Here is a 23,601-nt window from a genome sequence, read left to right on the forward strand (position 1 = left end):
TTGTGTCCTGTTTGTTCACTTTGGACAGCATACTGTCAGCAGTCGAGGTAAGGGCAGTTTCTTGCCTGCTGTCTAGCTTTACTACAATGAAAAGAAACTCCATCTGGAGGTTCTTCAATGCCCATCATCCTTTTTCTAAGTAAATTGGTGCTGCCATGAGCAGACATGTCTTCCTGTCATGAAAAGCCATATGTTATTAAAACATTTTAAATGCCATATTATGTAGGTCTCTGAAGTATTTGAAGACCATCTATCTATTTAAAATATATCTCTGTTTGACCTTGAAAATATACCTAACATAACCACAAGTTTGAATGTTATAGATGACTAACTACTAACCCACATTTCTTAATTATTTAATTAGATTTAAATAATTAGTTAATTAATTTCTAAATAGCTAATTAATTCCTAAATAGAAATTAATTAAACATAATTAATTTCTAAATCGCTTTCAAGGACTAGAACTTTACATTACTTTTTTTATTATTTTTTTTTTTTCCGAACTTAGCAACTTTATTTGACACAACATACAATATGGCTGTGGGAACAGCAAACTCCCAAGACAAAGGAAAGAAAAAAACTACGGCTCTATCTAATTTATAAGTAACAGGAAGGCAAGTCACCACACAAGTAACAAACAGGTAAGCTTTAGGGAGAGTCTTTTCTAGTGCCCATACTTTTGGAATTCCCACTCTCTGTTGTCCAGCGGACACACCTGCCTCGTTTTGAGCCATCGGGAGATGCAGTGGAAATGAAAGGCATGATTACAGATGCCCCATGTGACAGTACACTCTTTGGAAGTAGCAGATGCCTGGTTGGCCTGACATCCAATGCAAAGATTCATAATGTGGTTCCTGCAGATAGCACAGCTATCAACCACAATATCCCAGGCCCGGAGGGCTACTGCGTTCCACTTTTTCAGTTCAAAGTGCTTCTTGCCCGAGCTGCTGTTGGTGCCGCTGGGGGTATCCACATCCATCACTGCCACCATTTTGGAAACACACTCTACATTACATTTTTAAATGAGCTGCATAGGTGCAATAACTTAAACAAGAATAGAAACACATATGTAATATAACAAAAATAACCTTAAATTTGTATCAATATACAAAAATCTATACCAGTGTAAAATATTTAAGACTAGTAGTTGATTTTTTTAGTTTAAAAATAATCTACCCTTTTATCCTATCATTCATATATCTCCCCTTTTTTCTTTTCAGAATGAAGTCCCTGAGTCTAACCCCTTTTGTTTAGTTTCCTCCCTGATCATGACCAATAACAACTTGCAACTAACCCCCTAAACAATGACAAACATCCACTGAACAACCAAAAACCACCCACCCTACCTCTTTCTTGTGAATGTGGGCATTATGTTTTTAAAATTGCTTCCTGTTATCTGGGGGTAATGTCACCTTTGGGGGACCCTGAGAAAATTGAGATTATGATCAAGTCCGAGGAGACCTGGCTGTAGTTCAGTCTTGGTATGATGGGAAAATGCAAGGCTTATCTGAATTCCTGACTGGAATCGTCTACAGGGTTGGACCATCTTAGCTAACCACCTTGAAATTGGCCTGAGCAGTTTGTAGTTCAAAGGTGGTCTTTGGGTGGTGTTTGTTAGCTTAGTGGCATTACCACCATCGAGGTGGAATCATCGTTGTGGGGCCCCATCATCCTCTTTGAGACTTCAGAAATCATTATTAGGAATGGTCATGGTTATGTAGAAACCTTAAACATTTTAAATGTCATGTATAGCAGATGTCGGAGAGGTTAAAGGACCACAATCTATTAAATACACTCAGGCTGCGCAAACCTAATTCCTAATTACCTGCTTCAGATTCAAGCCTGAAATCTTGTAGATAGAGGCTATTCTAGAATTCTAGAAATAGATAAAGGCTATTTCTAGAATTAGTACTCTATATGACAATTAATATCATAACAGAAAGTTTAAATATATATGTATTTATCTTATTTGAGATATTTATACCTTAAGAAAACTTTTAAAGAGTCAAAATAAAACCAAAGGATTATGAGATTAGTGACAATAAAATAGTCCCTTAATTTTGGTTTTCTTATGTCCCATACCAGAGACTTTGGATTTTACTTTAACAAGCATACTTGGGTTTAGAGAAAAAGAGAGCCATGCTCTAACTTCAAAGTCAGCTTTAATTTTTAATTGGACTGGGACTACAAAAAGACCATTTGCTTTATATGTCTGTAGAGAATAGCAGAAACAAACATTTGGAAAGATTTATGAAATTTTATCCTGTTGTAAATATGATGTATCAATAGGCCAATTTACTCTTTTTCTGGGGACATTTTCTTTAGATGATTCATCTTTTTTCTTCATATGTCTCATTTGTCCAGTGGTCTTTAAATTCCTTAATTGGATGTCTTCATTCTCCTAAAAGGACAAAACAAAAAACAAAAAAAAAAAATTAAAAAATTAAAAACAAAACAAAACAAAAAAAAAAAACCCTGCCCCAACCCTAAATTTGGAGAGTTTCCCTTTTTGGCAGGTTATATCTGATCAAATGAAAGTCATTCATTAGTCTTATAAGTTAGTTTAGTTTGAATGGCCATGCTCTTTGATGAACTATCACCTCTTCTAATCAAGAGGTCTCTCCTGTTCAAATTTAATCTTTATCAATCTCAGTGATATCCATAGCTTTTCTTTTCCTGTGGAAACAAAAGCAAAACCTCATCCCCAACATAACATACATCCTGGTTTCCATTCTGAGGTCATCACATCTTTAAAATATACAGGCTGATTTAATTCAGCAGTTTTTTTTTTCTATTATCCAGTGTCTCTCTGCAGCTGTCGTTCCTTTCTCATTAGCATTTAGAAAATTTAAAGTTAATAAAGCATTGTGTAATCTATTCCTGGGGGTCTTTATTATTCATTTCTGTTGATTGAGCATATCTTTTAGAGTGCAATTAGATCTTTCTATAACTTCTTGCCCTGTAGGATTGTGTGGTATACCTGTAATATGCTTTATGTTGTAATATGCAAAAAACCTGTTTCATTTTACTAGAGACATATGGTGGAGCATTGTCATCTTAATTATATAGGTATTACCATGATGGCCATAACTTCTAATAAATGTATAATTAAAGAATCAGCCTTTTCAGAACTCAAAGTAGTTGTCCATTTTAGTCCTGAATAAGTATCAATGGTATGATGTACATACTTTAATTTTCCAAACTCCACAAAATGAAACACATCGATTTGCCAAATTTCATTTCTTTGAGTACTCTTTGGGTTACTTCCTGCAGGTTGTAGAGTTTGGTTATACAAGGAACAAATAGGACATTTTCCTAATAATTTCCTTGGCTTGTTGCCAAGTGATATAAAACTCTTTCTTCAAACCTTTGCTATTAACATGGTGTTTCTTATGAAATTCTAGCATATTTCCTACCAATAGCTGATCAATTTCGTTATTACCTTGTGCTAGAGGGCCTGATAGCCCTATATGGGATCTGATATAAGGGATGATTATTATTTCTGATTATTTCTTGTAATTGAATAAATAACAAAGTTAATTCTGAATCATCTGGAATAAGTTCACTGTTTTCAATATGTAAAACAACTCTTTCTGTATATTGAGTCAGTAACTATATTAAGAGGTTCTGGAAAATCTATTAATACCATGAGAATAGCACATAAGTCTGACTTTTAGCTAAACCATAAGGGCTTTGAGCCACTTTACTTGTTTTTCCTGACTTATAACCTGTCTTTCCTGATTTATTTGCATCAATATAGAATGTAGGGGCTCCAGAAATTGGTGTTCCTCATACAATGGGAGAAAGGATCCAATTAGTTCTTTTTATAAACTGAACTCTCTTGTTTTGGTGTTATTTATTACTAATCTCTCCCAAGATATTATTGCACACTCTTTGCCAATGTTCATTTTCTGCCCATAACAAGACAATTTCAGTATTAGTAAAAGTCTCCAATAATTTCTGTTGGGTTTATTACTGCTAATTGACAAAGTCTCAATTTTCCTTTCAGAATCAATTCAGAAACCTTTCCTACATAGGTCTTTAATTTTTACTGTGTTAGTGTATCAAAAAATATCTGTTCTAAAATATTATCTTCTCTCTGCATTAGAATTCCCATAGGAGAATGCATAAAAGTTAAAATAACTAGAATACAATCAAGCTCTGGATCAAAGCTATCCATGTGGGTATCCTATACTTTCTTTTCTATAAGAGCCAATTCTCTCTCAGCATCAGCAGATAATTTTCTTGGACTATTTAAGTCCTTATCACCTTGCAAGGTTTGAAATAAACTATTTAGCTCTTGAGTTGTCAATCCAATTGTGGGCCATAGCCAGTGACTATCTCCCACTAATTTTTGAAAATCATTAAGAGTCTATAATTTATCTCTATTGATTTGTACTTTCTGTGGTTTAATTTTTTTGTAAAGCTATCTTACATCCTAGGTAATTAATGGAATCTCCTCTTTGTATTTTTTTCAGAAGCATTGTAATCCCAAACAAGGCAAAAATGTTCTTAACTTATTCAAACTTTTTTAAGGTAGTTGCATCCAAATCAGCTAGTAAGATATCATTCATATAATGGTAAATTATAGATTGAGGAAATTGTTTGGGAATTATTTCCAATGGCTGTTGTACAAAATATTGATACAATGTGGGGCTGTTTAACATCCCTTGTGGAAGAACTTTCCACTGATACCTTTTAACAGTCTAGGAATTATTATAAGTAGGCACTGCAAAGGCAAATTTTCTCTATCCTGTTTTTGTAAAGGTATAATAAAAGACCAGTCTTTTAAATCAATCACTATAATAGATCCTCCTTTAGGTAATAAAGAAGGCAGGCAAACAAGGCTGTAAACAGCCCATTGGCTGGATCACTTTATTGATAGCTCTCAAATCTGTTACTGTTCTCCATTTTCCAGATTTCTTTTTAATGAGAAATACAATGAGAATTCCAAGGACTGGTCAGTTCTTCAATATGTTGAGCATTTAGCTGCTCCTGTACCAGCTGTTCTAGTTCCTGCAATTTTTCTGATGTTCCACCCAGACAGCATTGTCAGTTAACTGTTTTAAAAGTAGAGCTGTTGGTACCTTTGAAAGATCAACAGCTGTTGTACCTTGTTTATGTACAACCTGAACAGCTGGTGACTGTTCTTGATAATATCTCTTAATATTTCTCTCAAAAGCATTTTTTTTATTTTATGGTTTGTATGTGATTGGAGAAATGTTAATCTGTGTTTTCTATTGCTCTATCAAATCACATCCCCATAAATTCATTGCTATGTTAGCCACATATGGCTTTAATTTCCCTATCTGTCCTTCTGGCATTATGCTTGACCAGCTTAGTACTTTGTTTTACCTAAGATAAAGTTCCAATCCCTAGAAGCTAAATATTTACCTCCTGAAGGGCCAATTTGGTGAAATTATTGTTACATTTGCTCCTGTGCCTAGTAAACTTTCAATTATAATTCCATTTATTTGTATTTTTAGTTTTGGTCTTTGATCATTTATAGTTTGCCAAAATACTTTTTTTATGGTTTCTCCTAAAAATTTTTGTTTATCTACTGAAGTTGTTCTGTCCTCCATAGCAGTGTAGTTTTTCACAACAGGCATTAAGTCTTTTCATTGCTCTGTGGAGGGGTTTCCCTAATGCTGACAGGGAATGATTGAACCAAATTTGACACTGAGGTCTGCAAGAGGCTCCCTAAGCCATTTCCCAATGGCAAAGGGTTACCTTGCCTGCCCCTTGTTGATCGGCATTCATTAGTCCAATGCTGGCCTTTGCCATACCTTCTGCATATTCCAGAAGGCCTGAGCCTTCTGTTTTGATTATCTCTAGGAAAAAAAAAAAACATTGTTTCTAGGAATGCCTTGTCTACAGTCCCTTTTCAGATGACCTTGTTACCACAATTAGAACATCCAATGTTTTGATTTTTCTTAAAACTTTTAGAAATCACTTCTCCTATCAAAGTATCATCATAAATGTGCCATCCAATATCAATTGAATTTTGGAACCATTCATCTATGGGTACTGATCTTGCCTTTAAAAGCCTAATCATCCTTTTGAACTCTGAATTAGCATTTTCAAAAGCCAAAGATTCAATTAATATTTGTCCAGCTTCTGGATCTGATACCATTCTATTTACAGCTGAAGTCAATCTTTATAAAAAAAAAAAATATCAGTGAAGGCTTCTTTGGGCCTCGTATAATTTTAGTAAATGACTCAGTCTTCTTTCCTGACTCTTTAATCTTGTCCTAAGCATTCAAAGCTGCTATACAGCATAGGCCAAGTTGTGGTCATCAAATCCAAAGTGTCTTTGCAAACCAGCATAATGGTCTTCATTTGTAGGGAAAAGGGGCCAGCTAAAGAAATCTACTCTGGCCCTGAAACCATAGCCAGTGAAAGAAACACTTTAGCCCTGAACCCAGAACCTAAGAAACATGCCCTGACCCGGAATCCATTGCCAAAGAAACACACTTTGTCTCTAGAATCAGAACCAGTGAAAGAAATACACCCTGGCCTTAGAATTAGAGCCAAAAAGTTAAAAAGGGCCAGTGAAAGAAATACAGTTTGGCCCTGAAACTAGATCCATCTCTACACCCAACCAATGAAACTAGCCAATCCCTGAGCAGAAAATCTTCTTTCTGGAAAAACTCCACCCCTAAGAAGCCCTATATAACCCCTCTGCCTGTTCAGTTGTTGACTGTCCTTTCCCACCCTGGCAGAGGTATCCACTTTCCTAAATTCCTCCTTCCAAATAAATCTCTTTCTCAAAAGAGTCTTGAATGAAGATCTTCATTCACCGGCACAGAACAGAAGATCCTCTCTGAGACATCCCTTAGGGGACTGAGCAGAAACAAACAAACAAACAAAAAAAACAAACAAAAACAAAAAAAAACAACAACAACAACAAAAAAAAAACTTGCTAAGATGTTTTCTTAGGGGGGCTGAGCAAGGTGGAGCAGAACAGAAGAACCTTGCTGAGATGCCCCTTAGGGGACTGAGCACAGGGAAGCAGAAAAAAGTAACAACTTTCCACTGGAATGGGAGGAGATTACTATATTTCTACAGGGATTTTCCCTTTAGCAGAGTGAAGCAGAAGAAGCAACATTTGGGTCAGAGAGAAGAAGCAGAGCTCTGCTGGGAAGACCCCTTGGGGGTGGGGATGCAGAAAAAAGCTCAACTGTAGTGGCTCTCTCCAGGAGAAGAGTAGGATTGCTTTAACCTGTGGGGAGACCATCCCTCACCACACCCCAGCTTCAGGTATAGCCTGACTTCCCAACAAGTCAGGCTACATTTCCCTCCAGAGCTGAGCTGTCCTATTGCAGCTCCAGCCTCCAGAGCTGTCCAAGCAGTTCCAGGCATAGCCTGATTTCCTGAATAGTCAGGATACCTTTCCCTCCAGATCTGTAACACTCATTTATATCATTGAGAGGTTGATCTTGGGAAATTTCAATACCTCTAGCCCTGCTTTGTTGTTCTATGACCCTAGCTTCCTCTCTCCACCATGTTTTCCATTGTGACTGAGGATCAGTTTCAATAATTTGCTTTAGCTAAATCTTTCCGATCTTATGGGATAATTCTGTTCCAAGTTGCCCATAAATTTAACATCTGCGTCAAAAACATCTGCTTCCATATGAAACAACTGCTTCCTTAAATCTTTAAACATTACATTTCTACAGGATCCCAGTTAACTTCTGCATACCCATTTGGGTGCCTATCATCTGCTGGTTGTTCTTGTATGGTAACTGGATGAATTAAGGTTGGTTTTCTAATAACCTTGGGCCACTCCTCTTCAGTTTCATAATTCAATAGTGTTGTAGGTTCTGCTCTAAATTCTTCTGTGTGAATATTTTTTTTTTGGTTTTTCGAGACAGGGTTTCTCTGCGTAGTTTTGCGCTTTCTGAGTCACTTGTAGCCAGGCTGCCTCGAACTCACAGCGATCCGCCTGGCTCTGCCTCCCGAGTGCTGGGATTAAAGGCGTGCGCCACCACCGCCCGGCGTGAATATTTTTTTAAGTTTGATTAGTAGGTCTTTCTAAGGATTGTATCTTATCAGTCAATTTTTCATATTTGGCACTGATATCAAACCACTTTTTAAAGGATAAAACATGAATTACCAAACTGATAATAATTATGATCAGCATTAAACCTTTTTTTAAAAAACCTAATTGCCCCTTTAAGAATTCCCAGGTGTCTCACCAGATCTGCTGACAATGACAGCATAGGCAGAGCTGTGCAGGGGTAGCCAGCTGTAGTGATGAGCAGTGACGATGCTTGGCTGTGTGGGCAGAGAGGGCAGGTGCAGCAGAATGCCCAGAGCCAGGCTAGGTGTGCTGCCAGACCAAGGGCTACTGCAGCTGGTCATGTGCTGCTAGGGGAAGGAGAGTGAGCTGCCTGAGAAAGAGACCTTGGGAGAGAGGTAGGAGAACCCTGTACAGCTGGGATGCAGTGTGGGAGGTCACCAGGCTGCTGGCCATGAGCAGCGGCTACCTGGGGGATGCAAGGAGCCCACCAATAATTATCACTGTGCTACAGGGCTGGGCAAAGGGTGCAGGTGGTGCATGGCTGGGCTGAGGGCACCTACTCATGCAGCATCAAGGCTGAAAGCTCACAGTGTGCAAGGGCATGGGGGGTGGTGAATGACAGAGCCAGCTGGCTGTGGCCTGTTGACTGGGGCCCAGCCACCTGTGGTGTTGGAGGCCAGGGCCGGGCAGTGGCTGGAGATGGCTGCGACGAGAATGCAATGAGAAAGGGCAGGAGGGTTTGGGGTGGAGGGTGGGGGAAAGGTGGTGGCTCCAGTGCCTCCCTTGGTGTGATCTAAGGCCGTACTGGTTGCCAGATTGACTACGTTCATTGTTCTATTAATAAATAAAACTCAGGAGTCAGATATTAAAGTAGAAACCTGATAGAGCCACAGAGCAATGGAAAAACAATCAGCTGACACTCCTCTCCACCTTCCCAGATCAAAAAGGGGATTCTTTCTAAGCCCCTCCCTATTCCTTCTTGTGTCTCTCTATCCTCATCTGGGTCAGCCAAAAACCTCTATGGTTTATTCTGGCCAGCTGAACATGAACTCTGCCCTCTGAGTCAAGCTTTAACTTTATTGGCAGTCTCAGAGTGACTGCCACACTGAGACAGATTTCCCACAATAAAATACAGGTCTCTTTACCTCTTGAAAATTAAACATTTTAATTAAGAATTTCTTGTTCTGCGTTCTGTATTTAACCTAGAATATAAAGGGGTTTTTGTTTTTATTTTAAGACAAAATATCTCACTCTGTAGCCCAGGCTGGTATCAAACTTGCATCAGTCTTTCTGCCGCAGCCTCCTGAGCTCTCGTCCTGCAGTCTTTTTATGAAGGTAATCTAGTCAGTAGTAGAAAGTAATGTCATTATGAATGTTCAAATGGAGAGCCATTCATGGAAGTTTCACCTGTGAGCTCAGGCTTCGGAGGTAACATGTGAAGAAGCTTGAGACACTGGCTTCCATTTCTTCCTTCTGTTTCTTCAGTCACGGGAACAGGCTGGCTTATTGACACTATAAGCATCCTAGTGATAAGCACGCTGTTCTCAGCCTTTGCATAGATACAGAGGATACATAGATATAGATACTATGGAACCCATGGGAAGTAAGAGAAGGCAGGTACTCCTTTATGTGACTTCAGATTTACAGAAACCTAAGTCGGGAGGAACAGTCTCAGACTTTTCTTTTGGGAAGAACTCAAGATATTAAGTCGACTTACAGTTGAAGGGTCTGTCATCCAGGGCAATTCGGACAAATAAATGGTTATTGGCTCCCGCCTAAAGGTATTTCTGTTGTTGTTCCTAAGGCAAATATTTGTTGCCATATACTTAATAGTTTAAAAGAAGTAATCGTACTTTTAACAAAGAATTGAAGAGATTTCTTTGCAATAAAGACCCAGGGATGTAACTCACTGATATAGAGTTCAGAGAGTTGGGGATTCTCCCCCAGCAGCAGCACCCCAGGAAGCCAGCCTTGAGGGTAGACAACCAGACAGGACACAGGGCATGAGCCCCTCCCCTCCCCTGCCACCTCAGCCTGCGCATGTCCTTCCAAGACACACGAACCTGATGCCAGGACATCAAAACGGGAACTGATTTGTGCAAATGATTACAACTATTTTATAATTAAACATCTAGGGACTTGTATATGTGAAATCAGTATCTATGTACAGAACAAGGGTTTAATTACATCCTGGATTAAAAGAAATTTTGACCCAAGATTAAAAACAGATGTTCAGTTACTTCACATCCCAATGGTCGCTTTGTAAGCAAGTGGCGTTGGATTCTCTGCCTGCGAGACGTCTTCTCCACCACATTGTTTTGCCAAATACTCATTAAAGAAGAAATACAAAGGGCTCCACTGTTGGGTTTTTTGAATCTAGCAATCAATGGGATTAGCAATGTTTGATTGGAAATTTTTCTCGGGCATTTATTCCTGTGATGTGTCTCTGTTCTGAAAGGAAACAGCCAACGTAAATCACTGCGTTAAGTCTACTTCTTCCTGTTCGAGAAAATCCAGAACCCAGACATGACGCTGTGGTTTGCCCCATTTCTGCCTCTCTGTTTTCACTTTATTTATTACTATTTTTAATTATATTTTTTATTTGTGGCTCACACATGAGCAGACAGTGTGTGAGCTAAACTGCATTGAACTTCCCCTTCTTTCTGTCCGGTGGGAACATAAGCCCACACTAAAAAAGTAAGGCACAAAAATATGCTTGAATAAAAAAGCAACCCTTATTTTGAGCTTGTTGAATTGATTGCTACAAAAGATACATAATTTGAATTTTCCCACTTTGGTGGTGCATAAGTTTTTCCCTAAGGAGAGAAGAGGAGGGGAAGAGAGCTATCAAGCCCATTTACTGAGCCCTAGGTCGGTGCCCTGCATTGGGGATGGACTGTGGACATTAGCAGATGCATCCATGCATTCTGGAGCTCTACACAGATCAGAAAGGAAGGAGAATCTTTTTTCCAGACAGGGTTTCTCTGTGTAGCTCTGCCTGTCCCAGAACTCACTCTGTAGACCAGCTGGCCTCAAACTCATAGCAATCTGCCTGCCTCTGCCTCTAGACTGCTGAGATTAAAGGTGTGTGCCACCACCGCCTGGCTTTAGGAAGGAGAATCTTAAACAAAGTATTAATAAGTAATTACAATTGTATACAGAAGTACAGAGTGATTGAAAAACATCACATAATTGAGAAAGGAATAATGCATAAACCTTCAGAGGTTACAAAAACCTAAGGAGTGACTTCCAGGTAGCCACAGCACTGAGGGTTAGGATGTGGCTGGAGAGAGGGCAGGGCCCAGTTCCTAGATCACAGCTGTGTTCAGCATTGGGATCAGACACTGTGCACAGTGCGACACGATTGAAGAATGTTTAGATTTAAGAAGAATGTGCAGATGTGGGTTTGGGAAGCACACCCCCATACATGCCAGTCTAGTGTGATGGACACCATTGTTAACTTGACACAGCCTGGGAACAGAGTCTCAGTGAAGGACTGCCTGGGGCAGGCTGGTCTGTGGGTATGCCTGTGAGGGGTTTTTTCTTTTCTTTCTTCCTTCCTTCCTTCCTTCCTTCCTTCCTTCCTTCCTTTCTTCCTTCCTTCTTTCTTTCTTTCTTTCTTTCTTTCTTTCTTTCTTTCTCTTTCTTTTTCTTTTTAAAGAGGGTCTCATTGCATAGCCCTGCCTGGCCTGAATTTGCTATGTAGACCAGGCTGCCCTGGAACCCACAGAGATGTCTCCTAGTGTCTCCCAAGTGCTGGGATTAAAGGTGTGCACCACAATGCTTAAAGCCTGGGGTTTGTTTTTCTTCTTAATAGACTTAATTGAGGTAGGAAGACTCCTTTTGAATGTGGGCAGCACCCTGTCTGTAGTGAATGGGGATCTCCAGGAGACAGGGTGTGGTGGGGCTCAAGAGAAGCACAGGAAACAGAGCTGCCAGAACAAGGAGCAAGGGAGAAGATTGGAGGCTACTTCACTTGTTCTCTCCTGTAGTTACTGAGCTGCCTACCAGTCTGTTCAGGCGGAGCCAGAACTCACTGCGTGGGTCTGCCGCTCAGAAGTGAAGTTCAGGCTGCCAGCAGGTGGCCGCCATCAGAGGGAAAAAGGAAGCCGCATGAGTGAGTGATGGGGTCACTTAGAGAACCAGAGGGCATGAGAAAGGACGGTTTGGTTGTGAACATACGAACTCTGTTCACAATGTTTCAAGTGTGAACAGAGCAAATCATGAAAGAACCAAAAGCAAGATGGCAAACCAGGAACCGGCCATGCTGAAGGCAGAGGAGGACACCGCAGAGTACCAGGTTTCACCTGCAGAATTTCACAGCACTTCTTGGGTTCCCAAGACGGAGCATGGCAGTCAAAACCTCAGGGAAGAGAGTAGAGGGAACAAACATTAGCTCGGAAGTTCAGCAGTGGGGTGTGTGTGTGTGTGAGAGAGAGAGAGAGAGAGAGAGAGAGAGAGAGAGAGAGAGAGAGAGAGAGAGAGAGAGAGAGAGAGAGATTGAGAAAGAGAGAGTGTGTCTTCACACATACAGAGGGACATGGAATGGTAAGGCAGGATGGGACTAGACAGGCTGGCCCTGGAGCCAGATAATTGTTACTGAAAAAAATCAAGCACACAGAGCTTCAACACTTAAAAACAAGAAGACCTTCTCTTGGCAAATGAGTTGAGAGACTTAAGACGTTAACATCAGCTGCACCTGGTGGTGTATACCATTTATCCCAGCACTCAGGAGGCAGGGGCAGGTGAGTCTCTGTTTTCAAGGCCAGCCTGGTCTACAGAGTGAGACCCTGCCTTAAAACAACAAATAAACAGACAAACAAACAAACAAAGAGCGTTAGCATCAGGTGCTCAGAATGATGCAGTTGTTTCTGCTTCCTCAGTCAGGCTGTGGCAGGTTTGAATTTCATGTTTTCACCTTGGTTTTCCCGGCCTTTCTATCTCCTCCACTCTGACAGTAAGAAGGTTCTGGATCACCTTCCCTATGAGCCTCTCCTAAGCTAGACCATTTCTGAGGCTGGCACCCTCGCCTGCCTCACAGGCCACGGTCATGGCCTGTAAAGCTTCCTTCCTGCACTTTAGAAGTCCTTAATGTTGGAGAGGTTGTCTTTCATTTTGTGTGTGTTATAAACTCTATCAAGTGCTGAGTTAGAAAAGTATAAGACAGAAGTTGGACCCATTTTCTTTTTCATTTTAAAATTACATTTTTTTATTTGTGTGTGTGGGCACATTCACAGACATATCACACATGTACACACTCAATAAGTAACAGGAAGCTAATATATGTATATATGAACTCTGACCTTCCCTCTTCCTCGTGGTCTCTTGGCTGGCTGGCTTGTGCAGTTTTAGCAAGACTAGTATTATAAAATAGCATCCTTTATTTCCATTTATCTGCTGGACACATGCGATTGATCAGGTTTTTGTGAGTTTATTACTATTTGTAACATGAGACAGGAAGGATTGACTTGGGTGGATAATATCGGGGAGGGACTTGTAGTTTAACACATTGAGGAAACCATGGTGGCAGCATGTATTTGCCATGTCTTTTCTGACTGGAAGCTGCTAGCCAGGACTTAGAAGCAGATACAACCGTGGCCAGAGACCCACTTCCGCCATCAAGGTCACACTTAAAAAAAAAAAATCCTCCCAGAGCACCACCACCAGGCAGCGACCAAGTGTTCAAACACATGAGGTTGTGGGGGACTTCCCACATCCTCCCCTTAACACTTTTTGTATATTCTTTATACTGTGTTATGTCTTTTGTTCATTTAAACATTTGGTTATTGGTTTGTTACCGATTTATGCCTACTTACAATTCTGGGTATAAGCATGTGTCCAGTACATGCATGTTGCATGTATTCCCAGTGACTGTCTTATGCTTTTGTTCTGAAGTTCAGTATGCTGGTTTAGTCAGCTTACTTCAGAGAGCTGGGATAGCCAGATGAACAATCGTATAGTCTCTATTTGTTTGTTTGTTTATTTAGAGACTCTCACTTTATTTTTAATTACATTTACTTATTTGGGGGGGAAGGCAATTGTACAATAGCCCCCTCCTCCCCTCCCCTCCCCTCCCCCACCTGTGTGTGTATGTGTGTGTGTGTGTGTGTGTGTGTGTGTGTGTGTGTAGATCAGAGAACAACTTTCAGGAATTGGTTCTCTCCTTCCACCCTGTGGGATCCGGTGATTCAACTCAGCTTGTCAGGCATGGTGGTAGGTGCCAATGAGCCATCTCATAAACCCTCATACAGTCTTTCTGAAATATCAAATTGTGTTGTGAATCTGAACAGATAATGGTGATAAATTGTGAGCTTTTCAACAGTTGCTTCTAAGTTCATCTCTGTTCATGAATTAGAAAACCATTTTGTGCTGTGTGTCTCTTAGGACTTCATCACAGATGAATCATATCTTTTAAACCAAGCCCTGCAGACTCTCCATAATGAACTGTCCCACCCATACTCACATGCACTGATGAGGATTGCTGCGGTGATGTATGCCCGTGGTGTTGACTGTCTCTTCGAGCTGAGGGAGAACCCAATTAGTAATGTTTGCACAGGCTCTTACAAAAACAGACCCATCGAATGGCGCACTGTCGTTGAGAGTGAGGCACCTCATTAATAAAGCTCCTATCCCAGGATCAAATTACCCATGTAGCTCTTTAAAAATCTCATTAATCTCATTATTTCAGAGCCAACTTAGGAAATGGCAATAATTCAGCTCTGGAAGAGGAAGTTCACAGTTCATAGGAGAAGATGCAACTTAGGGGGACTGTAAGAGTCGGGCAACAACACGAATCCTCGCGTTAGCTGGGATCTGGAGTTGTTGCAGAGGCAGCAAACTTTGCATAAACCTGCATTTTGTTTTATTGAGCCCTTTCCTCGGGACACTGTTCACTGCTTCCAGCCTCTCTTTCCTTCTTTCTTGCCATGCTCACTTTCTTCACCTCTGAACCCAAAGCCACAGAGACACACACCCACCTGCTCCCACAGAGACACACACCCACCTGCTCCCACAGAGACACACACCCACCTGCTCCCACAGAGACACACACCCACCTGCTCCCACAGAGACACACACCCACCTGCTCCCACAGAGACACACATCCACCTGCTCCCACAGAGACACACACTCACCTGCTCCCACAGAGACACACGCCCACCTGCTCCCACAGAGACACACACCCACCTGCTCCCACAGAGACACACACTCACCTGCTCCCACAGAGACACACACCCATTTGCTCCCTCAGAGACACACACTCACCTGCTCTCACAAGAGACACACACCCACCTGCTCCCACAGAGATATACACCCACCTGATCCCACAGAGACACACGCTCACCTGCTCCCACAGAGACACACACCCATTTGCTCCCACAAAGACACACACTCACCTGCTCTCACAAGAGACACACACTCACCTGCACTCACAGACATACACACTCACCTGCACCCTGACACTTGCTTTGCTCTGCTTTTTAATAGGCATTTCTACCTGATAAATATTCAACTATTCAGCATTAAGTCTCTTAGAAACAGGAAATGTTTGTTGTTTGGCAGATCCTGGAATGAAAAGCATTTCAAAGGCAATGCCTAGCCTTTGCTTCTGTTGAGAACACAAAGCTGGGAAAGGAGGGTCTCTGCTGTAGATGATGCCAGACACATTTCCTCAGTCACAGATGCATAAAAACAGGACTGGGGAAGGCGCAAGGACGGGGCTTTGTGTAGTGTACACTTTAGTGAAAAACCAAAGTAGGTTTCTTGTGCGCATTAGTGCCGTTGCCCAGCTCTCAGATGGCTAGCTTGGCTCTGCACATTGCTCTCCTGGCTGGATCCACTAACAGGAAGAGGGCTGGCGTCTTCCTTTCTCTCCTGTTGCTGTGATGAAATGTCCTGGCAAAAGTAACTTAAAAGAGAAGGGCTTATTCTGGCTCACAGTTTGAGGGTTCAGTCCACCACAGCAGGGAAGTCCTGGCAGCAAGGAACAAGTGGTTACATTGTATCTGTAGCTCGAGGCAGAGAGCTCTCACCTTTTCATTCCGTCCAGGACCCAAGTCTAGAGAATAGTGCCACCCTGTGATTCCAGATCACATCCAATTTGATAATCAATATGTGCCATCACAACAAGCAAATCATTTGCCTCTGGGAGTCTCACTCTCACTCAGTCTCTAATGTATGGTTTAGGTTTCCATCTCCTGTATCTGATTGCATTGGTTAGCATTTGCACTGCTGTAATCAAAATACTGACCGACTGAAACGACTTGGGGAAGGGAAGGTTTGTTTTAGCTCACAGCCTCGGAGGGATTTCAGTCCATCAAGGCTGGGAGGATATGATGGCAGCAGTCACAGCCACAGGAGTGTGTTGAGGCTGTTTGCATGATGGTAGACAGGAAAGCAGCAGCCCCTGATCACCTGCTTCCTCTTATTAGGCTCTATCTCCTTTTTTTTTTTTCTTTTTTAATTCTTCTCTCATGCAATATGGCCCAACCACAGTTTCCCCTCCCTCCCTCCACTTCTCCCAGCCTCTCCACCTCCATCTTTCCTCTCCCTCCATTCTTCCTCCCTTTTCCTTCAGAAAAGAGCAGCCCTCCCAGGGATATCAAACGTGGCATAACAAGATACAACAAGACTAGGCGCAAAGCCTCATGTTAAAGTTAGCCAGGGCAACCCAGTAGGAAGAAAAGGGTTCTAAGAGCAGGCAAAGAGTCGGAGACAGCCCCTGCTCCCACTGTCAGCAGTCCCACAAGATATCAAGCTAACAACCATAATGTATAGTTGTTATGCAGAGGACACAGCACAGACCCATGCAGGCTCCACAATTGCTACTTCAGTCCCTGTGAGCCCCTATGAGCCCTGCTTAGTTGATTCTGTGGGCCATGTTCTCCTGGTGTCTTGACTCCTCTGGCTCCTTTAATTCTTCCTCCCCCTCTTCCGTGGGGTTCCCTGAGCTCCAAAGGGAGGGACCTGATGAAGATCTCCAATTTAGGCCTTTCTCTGCTTCATGTTTGGCTGTGGGTCTCTGCATCTGCTCCCATCAGCCACCAGAGGAAGCCTCTCTGATGTCAGTTGGGCTAGGCACTGACCTATGAGTGTAGCAGAATACCATTAGGAATCATTTCATTGATTTTTTTTTCTACCCTAGGTCCCTGAGCTATTCAGCCTCCTGTTCCTGGTCACACAGGCAGTGTCAAGCATGGGCTCCCTCTCATGGCGTGGACCTCAGGATATCACTGGTTGGCCACTCCCACAGGTTCTGTGCCACCATTGCCCCAGCACATCTTGCAGGCAGGACAGATTACAGGTCGAAAAAGTTTTGTTGCTGGGTTGGTGATCTATTTCCACCACTGGAAGTCTTGCCTGGTTACAGAGGATGGCTGGTTCAGGATCCATTTTCTCCTTTACTGGGAGTCCTTGCTAGGGTCACCCTTGTAGATTCCTGGAAGATTTCACTGCACTAAGTTTTCACATTGTCCCCCAAATGCCCCCCAATTCCAATCATCTCTCCCACTACTCTTTCCCTCCATTCCCCCGGTGGTTGATGGAAAGAGTATGGAAAGGGGGCGGCACTATTAGGAGGTGTGGTCTTGTTGGAGGAAGTGTGTCTCTGTGGGGGGTGGGCTTTGAGGTCTCCTCTGCTCAATCCACACCCAGTGTCACAGTTCATTTCCTGTTGCTTGCAAGTCAAGATGTAGAACTCTCAGCTCCCTCTCCAGCACCATGTCTGCCTGCAGGGCACCATGTCCAGCTAGGATGATAATGGACTAAACCTCTGAACTGTAAGCCAGCCTCCATTAAATGCTTTCCTTTATAAGAGTTGCCATGGTCATGATGTCTCTTCACAGCAATGGGAACCCAAACTAAGACACTCCCCTCCCCACCTGATCCCTCCTGTTCCCATCCCCACCTGCCTCCAGTCCACCCACAAAATCGATTCTATTTCCCCTTCCCATGCATCCCTGTAGAGCCCTCCTTGTTACTTAGCCCTCTGGGTCGTGTGTGGCCTAACAACCAGGATTTCTGGGAAGCAAGTACCCCTAAGGACATTAGAAAATCAGGCCCATCAAATCTTGAGTCAGAGGGAGATCCACCAGCAACAAAAGGAATTTGATGCTTCTCTTCTTAAAGACTTCTATTGGATTCTTTAAATAAATGGTGGCATATTCTTTGATGTCTGTCAGGCTTATTGGTTATCAGGAACCAAATCTGGCCCCAAGCCAAGATGGTAAAAAGAGAGGAAGGAATTGCATGGAATCCAAATCTGTGTCCATGGTGTGGCCATGACAGCTCAGGAGTCTGAGCTCATCAGGGCACTGGCTGCTGGTGGCTCCTCAGGGTGGGAGCGGCCTGTGATTATCACCACAGCCCAAATATCTGTTTCCTCCATCTCCTCTCCTTCCTACCACCTGCCTCCTCACCCTTTGCTTTGTCTACGGCTCACACCCTTATCCCTGCCACTTGATGGGTATCTGAGTCATCACTGTCTGAGGAGGGAGGAGACTCCTCCAGTCACTGCCGCTAACAGTTATTGTGTCTTCAGTGCCAAGGTGCACAGCACCATCCTCATTTCGGCCCTTTGACAGTGGCTGCCTGGTCATCAGGGCTGAGTGGCAAGGTAGTTGTTATTGTCTGTCTGTAAGTGTGATCATTCATCCAGGCTGTGTGGACCATTGCATCCTTACTGTGTTTGACCAGGGACACTGCCCAAGGACCATTTGAGGGAGGGATATAAATTCAGGATGGTATTTGAAAACCTTCTGACATCTTGACATTAAAACTTAGAGGTTTGGAAAGAAAACCAGGAAACAGTGTACAATCCCCTTTGCTCAGAATTGTGGCCCAGCTCTCTGTCTGGGCCAAATATGAACTTGTGGTTTGATTTTGAAGGGTATGGATTCTTTAGGAGGTGGATCCTGGCTCATTGGGGTTGGTTATATATATATATTATTTTATGTGCATTGGTGTGAAGGTGTCAGATCCCCTGGAACTGGAGTTACAGACAGTTGTGAACTGCCATGTGGGTGCTTGGAATTGAACCTGGGTCCTCTGGAAGAGCAGCCAGTGCTATTAACTGCTGAGCCATCTCGCTAGCCCTTCAGGGTTGGGTTTTAAAAATATATCTGCCCTGGTTCCTGGTTAACCCTCATGTGAATAGGTCTCAGCCCCACACTCCTGCCACACAGACAGCTGGTGACACCATTCCTTCCCCACTATGATGGCCTACATGCCCCAGAAACCATGAGTCAAGACAACCCTTCTCTCCCTTAAGACTCTATGGTCAGGTATTCCTGACCCAGAAGAAGAAAAGTAATAATGCAATGGCCTCCTGATACTCTGCCCTAGAGATAATCTAGATGAACCAGACTCTGAGTGCAAGGGTGTGTAGGGACATTGATCAATCTTCTTTACCTACAGTTTCCTTTTTAGCCACACACAGCAATGATATATGGTGAAAATCTGTGCTTAAGCCAGCATTAGAAGTCATTTCAAAGGGCTGGAGAGATACACCTCAACAGTTAAGAGTGCACACTGCTCTTGAAGAAGATCCAAGTTTGGTTCCCAAGCATCCATGTTGGACAGATCATGCTCCCAACATTCATTTGCTCTTGTCCTTTGTGACATTTTTTAATAACACAAATGCTTATTTACTTGCTGTGGGATGGTCTGTATGTCAAATTACTCTGATTGGTCAATAAATAAAACAGATTGGCCAGTGGCTAGGCAGGAAGTATAGGCGGGACTAACAGAGAGGAGAAAAGAAAGAACAGGAAGGCAGAAGGAGTCACTGCCAGCCACTGCCAGGACAAGCAGCATGTGAAGATGCCAATAAGCCACGAGCCACGTGGCAAGGTCTAGATTTATGGAAATGGATTAATTTAAGCTATAAGAACAGTTAGCAAGAAGCCTGCCACGGCCATACAGTTTGTAAGCAATATAAGTCTCTGTGTTTACTTGGTTGGGTCTGAGCGGCTGGGGGACTGGAGGGTGACAAAGATTTGTCCTGACTGTGGGCAAGGCAGGAAAACTCTAGCTACATTTACTAACCGAAGAAACTATCCTCATTAAACCAGCACATAAAATACTTGCATGTAAAATAACTGTGGTGAAGATGATTGATCCCAATAACAGATAAAAGCAAGCAGCAGTGTGGAGTGGAGCATGCTCACAGCTAATTCCTGCCTCACATCATGATGGCATATATATATATATATATATATATATATATATATATATATATATACACACACACACACACACACACACACACACACACACACACACACACATTCTGCTTTTACAGACTCATGTACAGGTGACATCATTCATGTATTCTCTCTCTGTTTCCTGATTACAGCCCTTCTTTCCTGCCCCACTGTCTTAGGGTTTCTATTGTTGTCAAAAGACACCACGACCATGGTAATTCTTACAAAGAAAAACATCTCATTTTACATTTTCAGAGGTTTAGTGCATTATCATCACGGTGAGACATGCAGACAGACAAGGTGCCGGAGAAGTAGCCAAGTGACTTGACTTGCAGGCAACAGGAAGTGGTCTGAAACACTGGGTGTGGCTTGAGCATGTATGAGACTTCAAAGCCTGCCTCCACAGGGACACATTTCCTCCAACAAAACCACGCCTCCTAATAGTGCCACTCCCTTTGGGGGCCATTTTCTTTCTAAGCACCACACCCACTCTAGGTGTCCGTCCAGCACACACGCTAAATAGCTGCAGGCCAGCTGTATTCCTGCCATTAGCTCCAAGTTCTTCAAACCTGTCTCCCAGAGATCAGGAGTGGTGCTCTCAGTCCTGACGTGAAGTTTCTGCAGTGGTAAGTGGTAACATGGTCTTGTTCCTTCCTGTGTGCATTCTTGAAAACCTTGGTGGGTTGTAGGTACCATCTCCCATTCAGCAGTTCCATGTTGCCTATGGGAGCACTGGTGTGAGAAGCCAGGGCAGAGCAAGAATCAGCCAAGAAGCCTATCCTGCCTCCTGAATACTACTTGGTAGGTTCAGATTGATACAGTAGTTGCTTATTCTCTGTATAATTTTCTGCCTGGACCAGTTAATTCTCTCTACTGCCGCCCCCCTTCAAATCAACAGCTGTGGGATGAAGCTGTATGTTATAGATTGGCTTTCTTTTTTGTTTTGTTTTGTTTTCTCTCTTTTTGTCTCCCCCTCACATCTTACTTCCCTTTCTTCATCTGAGATATGGTCTCATGTAGCTCAGGCTATCCTTGAACTCACTGTGTAGCCAAGGATAACCTTGAACTCCTGATCATCCTGCTTTCACTGTCTGAGTACTAGGATTGCAAGCCCGACCACCTGGAAGTTTATGAGTTTATGTGATGCTGGGGGCTTGAACCCAGGGCTTTGAACACGCCAAGCAAGCACTGTACCAACAGAGCTGCACCTCCAGGCCAGGAGCTTGTCTGTGTGTTTGTAGCCACAGTGCTTAGAGCACAGTGCCACACACACAGAACCCAGCCAGTGAGCAAGGTCCATCCCCCTCCCGCACAAGTGGACAGTGAATTGTAAAGTTTAAAAAGAAATTTAGGAGGCAGAGAGGGGGCTCAGTGGGTAAAGAAGCTTGCTCCTCAGGCTGATAACCTGAGATGGAGCCCTAGGATCCACACAGCAGAAGGCGTTTCTCTGGGAGACAATCCACAAACTGTCCTCTGACCCCTCACAAGCACTCTGTGTCACATGACAAAATTTAAAAGAGTTTCACCACAGCACCATCTCTTAATTTACTAGATATGTATCCATCTCACTTTGATTTCCTATAAATGTAGGGCTTGAGTTATGTTATGGCTGAATATCTTCCTACACCTTCATGCCCCGACTCGGAGAACGTGGGGTAATCATTTTGATGCCCTGATTAACTCCAATAGACCATCATCAGGGCTTGACTCATGCAGTGTAACAGCCTGAAACCTTCAACTGTGACTCCTGGAGTAGGTAGATATAGCTGCAAACGTTAGGGCTCTCATCACCATCAATCTCCCTGCAGACATTGACGCTGGATGCAAGAGACGAACAGTATCCTTCTCTTTGATGAAGAGTCTCCTTTTCATCCTGAAGACCCCAGTGCCAAGTCATCTCTGTGTGTCCAAGTCTCCTTTGTGGCTGGTGACTTCCAGTAAGGACCCTTAGTGTGACTGACGAAGGTAGGTAAACCTGCCTTTTCTTTTAGGTTTTGCTAAGACCTGTGGGGACGACTTCAACCTTCTGCCGTGCCATCATTTGGAAGGGACAGTTAATTTCCTCCTTTGACACCGCCACTCCCAGCTGCCCCGGAGTCTCGCCTTCAGCCCACTTGGCTTACCGCGGCATCCCTAAGCCAGCCCCAGGACAGCAGCCTCCTCTTGGTGCAATGGTGTGGTCAGATGAATTTTCTGGGAAGAGACCCTTGCATAGGCTAAGTCCCTTGTACTGTAGTAAAATTTCATTGTCTTTGGGATAGAGCCCAACCGAAACTCTGATGTAATTTGTCCTTAGCTTACTTACCCAATTTTGACAATTACAACCTTACAAAAGGAGATTTCCGGTGCCCTCACGCTGCTCTGGCAGACTGGTTGCAGTCCTAAAGTGACTACAGCCTGCTAATGGGTTGTCCTTTTCTTTTCCTGTTCCATAAGCCCTATTTGTTTCTGCAATGAGGCTCAAGACCTTCATCCTACAAGAATGCTTTCTATTTTATAGTAATACGTAACTTGTACCCTGTTATATCTTAGAAAATGGCACCAGATCTCCTAGAACTGGAATCATGGACAGTTGTGAACCACCATGTGGGTACAGGAGACTGAACCTGGGTCCTGTAGAAGAGCAGCCAGTGCTCTTAACTGCTGAGCCATCTCAGAACTAATGGATGAACACCACATGGAAGCTTACAGTCACCTGTAGCTCCTAACGCCTTCTGTTCCCTGTGGGTACCAGGCACATCATGCTGCATAGACATACACGCAGCCATACACATTAGATAAATAAGCAGATGAGTATATTAATTAATTAGTAATTTTATGATGTGTGTATGTGTGCAGGTGTCATGCATGTAAGTGTGCTTAGGGTTCCTTCCTCAGAAGCTGTGCCCTGTTAGAGACAGGTTCTCTCGTTAGGCAAGTTTGCTGGGTACCCTGTGCTGACTGGTCAGTGAGCCCTTGGGGGGGGGGTGTTCCTTAAATAAAATGAACCCTAGGGTACCTGCATCTGAGCTCCCTTTCTGGCCTCCAGGGTGCAGCATGCTTACTTCAGGACACTGTCATTACTTTAAAATTCAGTGTGTGTGTGTGTGTGTGTGTGTGTGTGTGTGTGTGTGTGTGTGTATGTGTGTGTGTGTACATCTACATGCCAATGTGTATGTGCATGTGTGTGTGATCAGAGGACAACTTGTGAGAGTTGGTTCTTTCCTTCTATTAATCTTTTGAGAGATCTTAATACTTATGATCCTGGGGATTGAACTCAGGTCTTCAGGCTTGGCAGCAAGTGCCTTTACCCACTGAGCCCTCTCACCTCCCACAGAAAGCATTTTGGAACCCTGTGTCTCAAAAGTGCCTTCGTTTGATTTAGAGTAACCAAAATAA

General features: G+C 43.0%; 1 protein-coding gene across 1 annotated transcript; it reads right to left on the reverse strand.

Annotated features, from left to right (window-relative positions):
• Positions 1 to 499: 499 nt before the first annotated feature.
• Positions 500 to 998, reverse strand: LOC114707186 (E3 ubiquitin-protein ligase RBX1-like). The gene has a single exon (XM_037207316.1). It carries the CDS (start codon positions 989 to 991, stop codon positions 665 to 667), a length of 327 nt encoding a protein of 108 aa, XP_037063211.1. The 5' UTR covers positions 992 to 998; the 3' UTR covers positions 500 to 664.
• Positions 999 to 23,601: the final 22,603 nt, after the last annotated feature.

The sequence above is a fragment of the Peromyscus leucopus genome, chromosome 6 (genome assembly GCF_004664715.2).
Source record: "Peromyscus leucopus breed LL Stock chromosome 6, UCI_PerLeu_2.1, whole genome shotgun sequence".
Taxonomy (NCBI): domain Eukaryota; kingdom Metazoa; phylum Chordata; class Mammalia; order Rodentia; family Cricetidae; genus Peromyscus; species Peromyscus leucopus.

Bases quoted from the DNA above. Each gene is read 5' to 3' on its own strand.
- LOC114707186 (XM_037207316.1), bottom strand. From the start codon at position 991: ATGGTGGCAGTGATGGATGTGGATACCCCCAGCGGCACCAACAGCAGC.